The 12,406-nt window shown below is 33.3% G+C and overlaps 1 protein-coding gene across 3 annotated transcripts in view; it reads right to left on the bottom strand.

Moving 5' to 3' along the window:
- The window catches only part of SLCO4C1 (solute carrier organic anion transporter family member 4C1), a 74,341-nt gene that overhangs the window by 22,921 nt on the left and 39,014 nt on the right, over nt 1-12,406 (bottom strand). For all 3 annotated transcript variants that reach the window (XM_019450619.2, XM_019450620.2, XM_019450622.2), the window contains exons 3-6: nt 11,310-11,492; nt 6,668-6,764; nt 4,616-4,737; nt 1,792-1,910 (exon numbers count right to left, since the gene is read on the bottom strand). In XM_019450619.2, coding sequence (XP_019306164.1) covers nt 1,792-1,910; nt 4,616-4,737; nt 6,668-6,764; nt 11,310-11,492 — 521 coding nt within the window. The remainder of the gene's footprint in view (nt 1-1,791; nt 1,911-4,615; nt 4,738-6,667; nt 6,765-11,309; nt 11,493-12,406) is intronic.

The following is a 12,406-nucleotide window of genomic DNA, read 5'->3' as shown; positions in this document are numbered from 1 at the left end:
GTGCCTTTATCATATGCAAAGGATGGGGTAAAGGAGGTAAAAGCCAGGTTGGAAAGGTTTTCTCCAGTATATAATAAACTTTCATACATTAAATCTACCCCTTGTCTGATGTTTTGAATTCCCATGTCTACTAAATGAAGAACTTGGTTATAAACACAGATGAGAATGGTCTCTTAGTACCAAATTTGTATTGTTCTATGAGTAAAGGACTCACTAGTTAAGAAACTTAGATAGCTATAGAGTTCAGCAATTTTAAATAGGTGGATACACTGCTGGACTTCTCAGAATCTTAAACTATCAGAGGAGAGTACAGAGATTAATTAATCTAATATATCTGCCCACAAAGTGAAAACCAAATTATACTTCTGGAATATTAAGTGAAAAAAAATTTAATTAAATCAAGCAAAATACACACACTCACAACCACTCACAGGAGTCACGAAGAGGCAAGGCAAGAGAGTTAGAAGTCAGATCCAGATGATCTAACTTAAGAATAATAGTAGTGACAAAAAAGAGAAAAGTACCTGAACGAAAACATTCAAAAATTTTTAAAAATAATAATGGCAGAAAACATTTAAATCTTCAGGTTTAAAAAGATAATGGATTTCTAGCAAGAATTAATGGGAAAAAAAAAAAACACATACTTAGGCATAACCTAATATATTGCCTGAAATCAAAGATAGATGGAAATAAAAATGAATCATACTAACTTGGATGGAACTTCTCAACCACAACACATTTAACTAGAAAAGAATAAGATAACATCCACAGAATTCTGGGACTAAAAGAGTATGATCAGAAAAGGTCCATTTAGTCAGAAATATCATTCAGTATTCAAGGATACTTAGATGCTACTCTGTCTGAGGAAAACTAGCAATAAAATACTGAATCCAGAGGGATCTGAATCAGAATTGAGACCTCAAAGCATGAAACCATAAGAATAAAAAAAAGCAGTAATATACATAAAAATGGTAATATACATAACAATTTATAAAATAAATAGAAATATATGACCTAGAACATAACTATTACAAAAGAAAATTGTTGGGATTAAAAATCATGAACAATGTCAGAAAAACATAAGAATGTGCCTGCATGGGAGGGAATAGAGTTAAAAGGTAAGATAAATCAATTAAAAACATTTCAGGCTTTCATTTAAGGAGGAAAATGAAAATGATTGAGAAGGAAATAATTTCAAATCTTGAAAAGGTAAAATTACAAACTCCCATATGTACAAAACTTTTATGATGCTAAATGAAAGAATGTTTTTCTGTGCAAATACAACAGAACAGACCATAACACTTGTTTCTTTAATCTCAAGTTCAAACCAAGTAACCACTAACTGCCACCTATTTCACAAGGGAAAAATACTGGTTAGACATCCTCTAATATATATTTATAATTTAGTGATAACTGATCTATTACATAAAGGAAGTGGCATGGAATAACGAACTATAGTGCTAAAGAGAAACCACTGAATATTGATACTGTTATTAAGACAACTCATGTTCTTTCAACCATTCTATCCTGGAATAGTTCTCATTTACTCAAAGCATAATAAAATTAAATCTGAGGAGTTATTTATTTATAAGAGCTAGAATTATAATAAGTAAGCAAAAATGCATTGTAAAAATATGTATATATATATACTTATTTATATGTATATATAATATAAATATCTACCTATATATGTGGAGGAGGGTGTGTGTGTATATGTGTGTGTGTGTATGTGAGAGAGAGAGAGAGAGAGAGAGAGAGCGCAAGCATGTTATGTGTATAGTGTTATTTTACCTTTAGGGCAGCTGGAAAATCTTTAAAGCTTGTTCCAAAACTCTCCTCGGTGTCTTTTAAGGAACTACTCTTATCCTGGTGAGTCTGGGAAATTCTTTCACCTTGAATTTTTGCTGTACCTAAAAAAGCAGTAAATGTACTTCTTCTATCACTTCATTCTTCATTTTTTAATGCTTACTTTTAATTTTTTTTTAATTTTTTATTCTGAAGTTAGTTAACCTACAGTGTAGTCTTGGGTTCAGGAGTAGAACCCAGCAATTCATCACTTACATATAACACCCAGTGCTCATTCCAACAAGTGCCTTCCTTAATGCCCATCACCCATTTATCCCACCTGCCCATCCCCCATCAACCCTTAGTTTGTGCTCTGTATTTAAGAGTCTCTTATGGTTTGCCTCCCTCTGTTTTTATCTTATTTTTCCTTCCCTTCCCCTATGATCATCTCTTAATTTTCTCAAATTCCACATGAGTGAAATCATGTGATATCTGTCTTTCTCTGACTGACTTATTTCGCCTAGCATAATACCCTCCAGTTTCATCCATGTTGTTGCAAATGGCAACATTTCATTCTTTTTCATCTCTGAGTAGTATTCCATTCCAGTGTGTGTGTGTGTGTGTGTGTGTGTGTGTGTGTGTGTGTACATTGTGTGTGTGTGTGTGTGTATATATATATATATATATATATGCATACATACATACCACATCTTCTTAATCCATTCATCAGTTGATGTACTTTAGGGCTCTTTCCAAACTTTGGCTATTGTTGACAGCACTACTATAAACATTGGGGTGCATGTGCCCCTTAAAATCAGCATTTTTGTATCCTTTGGATAAATTCCTAGTAGTGCAATTGCTGGGTTGTAGGGGAATTCTGGTTTTAATTTTTTTGAGGAACCTCCACACTGTTTTCCAGAGTGGCTGCACCAGTTTGCATTCCCACCAACAGTGCAACAGGTTCCCCTTTCTCCCTATCCTTGCCAATACTTCTTTCTTGTTTTGTTAATTTTAGCCATTCTGACTGGTGTGAGGTTGTATCTCATTGTGGTTTTGATTTGTATTTCCCTGATGATGAGTGCTTTTAAGCATCTTTTCAGGTATCTGTTTGCCATCTGGATGGATGTCTTCTTTGGAAAACTGTTTATTCGCCCCATTTTTTCACTAGATTATTTGTTTTTGGGGTGTTGAGTTTGGAAATGCTTACTTTTTAACTGACACACACTTCTACAAGTTTATAAAACCATAACATAAGAAGCCAGTTCCTCTGTCAACAAAATTGCACAAACATTTACGTATATAATTTTTTCTGAGAGCTAGAATTATTACTATCAGCTAAGGGAGTTCCAACCAGTCTAAAAATTAAGATGAGACGATTCTGTTCCAACGATATATTTATCCTCTTTATTTAAAAATATCTCTTAGGGGCGCCTGGGTGGCTCAGTCGGTTAAGTGGCCGACTTTGACTCAGGTCATGATCTCACAGCCCGTGAGTTGGAGCCCCGCATTGGGCTCTGTGCTGACAGCTCAGAGCCTGGAGCCTGTTTCGGATTCTGTGTCTCCCTCTCTCTGACCCTCCCCCGTTCATGCTCTGTCTCTCTCGGTCTCAAAAATAAATAAACGTTAAAAAATAAAATAAAATAAAATAAAAAAATAAAAATATCTCTTAAATTCTTTTCTTCTTTTTGAATGGTTCTCTTTTTCATCCATTATATATTAAACAATGTATGTTCGAGGTTCTTTTCTTTTACTCTCTTAAGTTCTTTTTTTTTTCATTTTTTTTAATGTTTATTTTTGAGAGAGAAAGAGAGACAGAGCATGAGTAGGGGGAGGGCAGAGACAGAGGGAGACATAGAATCCGAAGCAGGCTCCAGGCTCTGAGCTGTCAGCACAGAGCCCGACATGGGGCTTGAACCCACGAACTGTGAGATCATGACCTGAGCTGAAGTTATACGCTTAACCGACTGAGCCACCCAGGTGCCCCTACTCTCTTTAATTCTAACATGCTTCACAGATGAAGTATTTACCATGTATTATCATGTCTCTTTGATTTTTAATAATGGTACTGTGAATAAATCTGAGAAAACAGTCAATACATGGAATTATAAATTGGATGGCCCGGGGTAGACAGGAATCAGTGAGACCAACTACTTCTACTCTGCCAACTTTTCTTTTGCCCATTCCCAAAGTTAATCATCTACCTTTTACATGTAATAGAAACAACTATTTAATCTTCAGCCTAGAGAAAAATACTTTTATAGATAATTTGAACTACATGATTATATAGAAGCAAAGTTTTCCAGAGAAGGGGAATGGATGGATATTCTTTTCTATTAACCTTTTCTTTTTGGACAAACTGTCTAATATTGAAATATGGTGAAAAATGAGTATACTACAGCATTACTTTTATGACAATTGGGAAAAAAGTACTTGTTCTCTCATCAACAAATAACATCAATGATTTAAGGCAGATTAATTATTGGGTAGTGAGTAACTGAATACAAACTAATAGTTTGAAAGATACTTGTACTTTGCATATACATAAAGCAAGATTCCAGACAACACACAGGAAACAAATTTAGTTAAGTATATAGTAAGAAAGTGCCTATGTACAGTTTTATTGATTTTATTACCTGGAAATAAAGGAAAACCATAAGTATTAAGATTGCTACCCAGTATTTCCTAAAGACAAATGTTCAAAAGTTTGCATAGGCAGACAACTGAAATTCTATAGAACAATGAATTTTCTAGGGTTCTTATCAACTATACAAAAAGCAACAGTTGGCCTAGAATTGGAATAAAACTCTTTGATTTTAACAAAAATGAATACCTGGTAAATGTTTTGGGAAGCATAAAAAAGGAATTATCAAAGACCAAGCAAAGAGCCAACACAGAAGAAATCCAATCCACCATGCCCCCAGCCATCGTGGATCATCTTCAGTAATATCTATGCTATACGACAGAAAAACAAAATGTAAAAGTCAACTTTACCTTGTTCACTAAAATTTAGTTATGATAACTATACTTTGTAATTCAAGTACATATATAGGGGAATATTATTACAATATTCAACATTTAAAGCAGAGTCACTGTGATGAATCAGACAACAGAAAGCAGGCATAAATGAAAACTACAATAATGGTTTACAAAGTATATCAAAATGGCACTATGACATAAAAGTGTAAAATATTTAAGAGTAAATATATATATGCTAAATATCTGAAAGCATACATAGAATTTCTAAACTACCTAATTTGGCTAAGTTTTTCTTCTCAACTATATTGATTACATCTTATAACAAATCACTGATCTGTGTTAAAAGCACATACACTGTGCCTTAAGGCATTCACTTAAACATAAAATTCATTTTATTTATTTATTTATTGAGGTGTAACTGGCATACGATATTATATTAGTTTCAGGTATACAATATAATGTGATATTACCATATATTACAAAATGATCACATTAAGTCTAACATCTTAGCTGCAGAAGTATTTTTCTTGTTTTGAGAACTTACAAGATTTACTGTCTTAGCAACTTTCCAATATTCAGTACAGTATTACTAACTATAGTCATAGTGTTGTATATTACATCCCATGACTCATTTATTTTATAACTGTAAGCTTGTACCTTTTGACTCCCTTTACCCATTTCACCCATCCCCCACCTATAACATATAACATATCCAAATGGTAGCCACAAATTTGTTCTCTGTATCTATGGGCTTATTTTTTTGTTTGTTTGTTTGGGTTTTTTTTTTAGATTTTACATATATATGAAATCATATAGTATTTGTCTTTCTCTGTCCGACTGTAAAGTTCTTCTTAAAGTAATTTCTTAAGTTTTATAACAGTTCCCATCATTTTAGATCAAGATATTTCTGGGGCTCCTGGGTGGCTCAGTCAATTGAAGGTCCAACTCTTAATCTCAGCTCAGGCCTTGATCTCAGAGTCATGAGTTCAAGCCCCACAGTGGGCTCCATGCTGGGCATGGAGCCTACTTAAAAAAAAAAAAAAAAAAAAAAAAAAGGTTTCCCTCCCAAACACACCATTACTACAACTCATGTAATTCTCCACTGAAATTTAAAACCTTTCTTAAAAACCCAGCTCTCTGTTTCATTTTCTATTCATTACTCACAGTCACACAAAGGATTGCACGGTTTTGATTCCTAGTGGTAAAATGAGAAAATATGGACTCACCAAAGGTTACTGACTTCTCTATATTCCGGAAAAAGAGAAGGTAACTCAGTGGTTAAAAGGAAGATTTGGGAGTCAAAGGTCTACTTGGATTTATGTCTTAGCCACTTAACAACCTCTGTATATCAACTACCTTATAGGATTATTAAGAGAATTAAATGAAGAAGTATGTAAAATAATGTAACACACAAAACCTATAAAAAACTATAGAAAATAGTATGGGATAAATAAATATTACCTCTTATTATCCTCTATGGCCAGAGCTGAAACCACACAATTGCAATTCTTATGACCATATCAAAGCTACTACAGCACTTAGTTTGAGAATCATAGACTTTTGAGACTTTTCAGGCTATCTACATCCAGCTAAATCTACTAAAAGCACAACTAATTTTGATTAAATTCTTCATTCTGAGCAATGCATGAAGTCCTAGAGGTGTATTTTGAAAATTTTCAGATGACTATTAAGCATCCTTATTTATGAATAAATTTATTATACTAAGGGGTGGTATGGTATTAATTCATGAAGGGCAGATAAAGTATTATATAAATATTGTGTGTATTCAGTTCTGTTTCCTGAAAAATCCCTCATGCTATCTGAGGAAATTCTTTGAAAACGTTCTATGATGTTAACATTATTAAAATAAAATAAACATATAAAAGAAAAAGAGATGTCGCCTTGCCTTTGTCCCATGTTCACATCAATGTACATGCTTAGCAGCTGTCCTCCCAACACATAACCAATAGCAGGGCCTAATACTGACATAGAATAGCCAATTCCTGGAAGAACAAAGACATTGAAGATAGTCAACAGTACAATTGTGCTTTGAAAAGCTTACAGCGGTGAAGACAAATATTTTACACTAGAAAAATCATGAAATGATTAGAATTACACCAAAATTACACGTTTTCAGTAAAAAAATACCATTGAATAGTACTTGTCAAGTCAAAAAGCTTAAAAAATATTTTAAAAATAAATATAAAACATTTTAAATATAAATATTTATGTAATTCAGTGTATAAATTGTTAGACTGCAATAATCGCAATAAACCTAAACTATAAATTCATGGAAAGTTACGTTACGTTACTTGGTGGCAGAGGTAGTGCATCTACTACTACCCTTTGTGGATGGTGATATTAGTTACTGTTCACAATTCTTATGGAAAAAATGATGTGAAATGAGAAGCCTTTTCTATTGTGTAGACACTCCAAAAGCAATCTGTATTTTGCACTACAGCAGCTGATTTTAAAACCTGGATCTGGTCATTAGTCTGTTTCATAAAAGTAAGCCATTAATTTAAATTCCTGCACTTAGTGAATCTTCCACTTTAACTTGCAGCAGAATTAAACTAACCTTATTTCTCTGATACTTAAATTTTTGCCATACATAACATTTAAATTTTTACCAAAAAAGATGTGTACATTAGTATCTTCATATATTACCATTTTCTGAATTTTTTATTAATTGCTGAGATTCTCATTCTCATATACAAAAGAACAAAATATAACATATCCAAAGCTAAGCATGTGTCAATGCCAAAAATGACTTATATATTTGACCAAGTCTCCAAAGTAGAAGCCATGCAAGATGATCTGGAAACATATAAGAATTCTGAAGGACCAGAGTCAAGATTCTGAAGAGGGACATCTAAAAAAATGGGACTGATTTTTTTCCTACATATATTGGGTGATTCTACAAGAGACACTGGGGGTTAGCAATCCTTGGTAGTGTCTGGGAAGGAAGGAAACCAAAGTTGTAGTTCAGGGCTCCTAACTTGGAAGTTATTAACTTCCTCTACCCTACATTTTACATTGGCACCTAGGAGGCTATACTCTAAAAGTAAGGGTGAATTACAAATAGACTTGCTCACAAAGTAAATACAGCTTTGCTTTAAATAAACTCAACCTGCGAAGTCAGATAAAGGGCATCCCAGACTGCAGTGTTCCCAAATATATCAGAGATTGGGAGTTTATTAAAAGACAGAGTGGGGTTTGGAGAAAAGTGGTACAAGTATAAAACACCTTTATCAAAGTGAAATGAAAGAGATCCACAACAGATTCCTCAGAACTGAAGATTACCAACTGGAAAATACAATTAAGTCAGTAAATATTTATCGAGAAGCACAAAAAATAAAAACAAAGGATAAAAAATACAGAAAAGAGTAAGAGATGAAGAATGCATTAAAAAAAAAAGGCTTAGCATACATGTAATTGGAGTTCTAGGAGAGGAGATAATAGGAAAGAAGTTATATTTAAATAAATAATTATAGGAAATATCTTAAAGCCAATGAAAGTACAAAACAACATATAAATCCAAAACATGTAAATCCAAGTCATATAAATCCAAAACAAGTTAAATAAAAGGAATTTTGCACCTACACACATCATATAAGTAAAACTGAAGAAAATCATATCAAACAGAAAAATCTTAAAAATGCAAACATATATAAGAAACATTGGAAGTGAAAAGACAAAGAAACAGTATTTTTAAAGTACTGAAAAAAAAAATCAACGGTCAACTAGTTATCTATTCCCAGTGAAAATATTTATCAGGGAAAAGCGTTAAAAAAAATTTTTACTTAAAGAGTTCTAGAACTTTTGTGATAAACAGGAATGTGATAAAAATATCAATTAATTTCAGAATTTCATAATATCAAGTTTGCATATAAGGTCATTAGTAGATGAACAGTAAAGGATATTGATAAAAGGAGGAAATTGATAAAAGCGAAGAAATGAAATAATAAACATTAAATTATCAAAAAGAAAGAAAAAAGGCTAAGAAATAAGAACATAGAGCAAATATGTTTTGCACATGTTAAGATGAAAGATTTAAACACAAAATAACATTAAATGAATTAAAAAGTTGGAATTAAAGAACAAAGATTGTTAACCCAATGAAAGCATCAAAGAAATAAGGGAATAAAGGGTGAATGGCCTGGAAAAGATTGTAAGGATTGAGATGTTACATTAACTACTTATTTTAATTCACTCTAAAAGGTAGCAAATTTTGATTGTTTTCTTTTTGCCCCTTTTTGCCTTGTTATGTATAAAATTTGTTTCATAGAATAATGTATGCTACCAAAAACAGATACTGTTTTAAAAGAAAGAAAGAATGGAGGAAGATTTTGGAAATGGGGAAATAAAAAGAGATAAAAAGCATAAAAAAGGAAGTTTTTCACACAACAAAACTTAAATACCCACTAAAAAATACTGGTTATCTGAAATTGAAAAAAAAAAAATCAGGTATATAAGATACTATAATTAAGTGTTCATATTTTCCTTAACATAAAGAGATAAAATGTGTTTCCCAGTTTTGTTACTTCTGTTGTTTTCCTTTGCTCTCAAAAATTACCATTTGATAAATTCCTACAGTATAAGAAAGAGTTAACATAGCAGGCCTGTGACTGTTAACTTTAGAAAGACCTGTTTGCAAGGCTGGCCCTTGGCTGGCATTTGGGATTTATTTAACTGTCCAGAAGGATGCCACCATTCCCTAACTAATTAGGGTGCCTGCCTGACTGCACCTACACTGTACAAACAATATTGTTTTGCTGACCACTTGTATTTCTTTTAAGAGTCTAGAACTTTTAATACATGCAAGACAAAGGGTCCCTACATGATCAACCCCCAATAAAATCCTTGGACATTGAACCTCTAATGAACTTAACTGGTAGAAAACATTTCAAACTCCTTGCTGGCAGAATCAATTGTGAACTGTCTGGCTCCACTAGGAGGAAGCTAAATCTTCAAAGCTTGTACCTGGTTTTTGTCTGCACTTTTCCTTTTGCTGATTTTCCTTGGCATCCCTCCCTGTAATAATTCACAGCTATGAATATGATTATATGCTAAGTCCAGCAAGTCCTCCCAGAGATTTATCAAATCTGGGACAGTCCTGTGGGCCTCCACTCTACCTACCATGTTTAAATAATTTTTGTAAAACTTCCTAATTTTGTGTTACTAACACATGAAGATTAAAACTGTTTTATGAGAATTATTGATCAGAAGAGGACTTCAGAAAGGAAATATGCTAAACTGAGAGAGTGAAAAGCATCATTACTAGCTAATTGAAATAAAAGCATTACTACTTAGTAAATGAAAGAGAAGCTATACAGATCAGCTAGAACTTGTAGAGAGAGACAATGAGACTTTGCAGAGAGACCAACACAAAACAAGTAGAGAAAACAACTAGAAGTGTAGTGGTTTTCATATTAAGGAAGAGCCTAAGTAGTTTTAATAGTCTCCATCAGGGCTGTTTTGAACATACTTGACTTCCAGTTACTATAGCAATAAGTTCTTGTTATACACCGAATGTTTGTGTCCCCTCAAATTCCTATGTTTAAACCTGGGATGTAGGTTTCCAGTGTGATGGTAGGAGGTGAGATGTTTGGAACTGATTATGTCATGAGAGCGGAGCCTTCACAAATCAGATTAGTGCCCTTCTAAGAAGATGCCCCAGAAAGCCTTTTCTTACCTGTCTGCCATGTGAGAACACAAGAAAAAGATGGCTGTCTATGAACCAGGAAATGGGCCTCACCAGATCCTGAAACTGTGGGTACCCTGATCTTAGACTTTCCAGCCTCCAGGACCATGAGAAATAAATTTCTGTTGTTTACAAGCCAACCAGTGTATGGTATTCTGTTACAGCCGATTAAAAGAACTAAGGCAGTCCCCTATATTAGAATAATAAACTGATAAGATGAAAACTTAGAATGTGAAACACATTAATTTGATGTAAGGCCACACACAGCCTAGTAAACTCTACCTTGCAAGAATATCACAGAAGGAATTTAAGAGAAACTTACGCTACCAAAAATTAGGTTCAGCACCGCCTTTCCCCTCACCCCCCCTCCTCCAGCCACCAACCCAGAATTGAGCCACACATAACCAGGATTAGTCTGAAATGAAAAGTCCACAGAGTTCTGGGTACTATCTTGTGGTTTCTTTTGTTGACTCTAGTTAAGTCCATAAAAGATTTAGTAAATCAGGTAGAATGGCCAACTCAATCTCCCCACCCTGTGTAAATTAACCTGGAATTCAATTAATCCAGACAGCCTACTGCTTGGATGGCAGTTCTAGGAGGGCTGGCATGCCCGGAACAGGATATAGAGCGGGATGTCAACAAAACTCATAACTGCATTCAACTGAAGGACATGTGTCAGTAAACAATCAAAAAGAGTAATATTGCTCTATCTAATATTTAATGGAAATTGAATAGAAATGCCTATGAAATTACAACTTTTCATAAGCATATGTTATGCTTTTACTTATCAATTTAAAAAGCAATGAAATGATACTGAAACATTTATTTTATAGAGAAAACTTACCTATGTAAAGAGAAGATTTGTGTGTGGGCACAGAATCATCAATAAAAGCTGTTCCCAGGGTATAAAGAGGAGTTCCTCCTGTTCCCAGCAAGAGTTGTCCCAAGATGAACACATACAAATAGTTAGAAAGTGAAGAACTTGAAGAGGTACAACTGGCTCCATTCCTTGTTGCTGAGCAAGTATCTTTGGGGCAAAAAAATTAAATTGTGAATTTACAGAAATTTAATTTATCTATCTGTCTTTATAAATCAGACTTGCCTAACATAACCTTCTTAATTTCTTTCAATCACTTCACTTATTTTTAAAATACATTACTAAAGAAAATTTATTAAATATTATGTTAAAATATAGAAAACATAGAACAAAACTGAGAAACATTACTTTAAAAATCATAATTCACAAAGTTCGGGGTAAATTAATGTAAACACAATTGAAGCATGTGGTGCCAGGGAAGGAGTTTTCAAATTAAGAAAAGAAAAAAACAAACAAAAAAATTAGCCTTTATTTTTCTTTCCAAGTTATAATACAGTATGAGAACCATAATGAATTCATCAATCAATACTTTAAACACATGTGAAAAGTATACTTAGGTTATAGTATATTTTGGCTAAAACAGTAATTTCTCAATGTTTACAGCAAAGCCATAATATTTGAAGTTATGTCTAATTCTTTATTGTAGCTTGAACTATTTTATTAAATTTATTTTTTGAAGCAACCTTTGGCTCTAGAGGATATTCTTCTGAATATCATCAAAGGAAAAATGCTTATCTTTAAGATTTGATTAAAATCTTAAAAATCACACTCAAAGACTGGATATTATAGTAAATCTAGATTTCCTAAACTCACTGGATAATATTAATGAGCAATGATGCTTGTTAAAAATACATTCCTAGCCCAGGACACCTGGGTGGCTCAGGTTGTTAAGCATCTGGCTCTTTCTTGATTTAGGCTCAGGTCATGATCTCACAGTCATGGGATCCAACCTTGCATAGGGCTCCCCATTGAGTGTAGAGCCTGCCTGGTCTCTCTCCTTCTCTCTCCACCCTTTCCCTTCTCATGCACTCTCTAAATAAATAAATAAATAAATATTAAAAATA

The sequence above is a fragment of the Panthera pardus genome, unplaced genomic scaffold (genome assembly GCF_024362965.1).
Source record: "Panthera pardus isolate Hobbes unplaced genomic scaffold, ASM2436296v1 HiC_scaffold_2, whole genome shotgun sequence".
In the NCBI taxonomy this organism is placed as follows: domain Eukaryota; kingdom Metazoa; phylum Chordata; class Mammalia; order Carnivora; family Felidae; genus Panthera; species Panthera pardus.
This window is presented reverse-complemented; position numbering and strand designations above follow the sequence as displayed.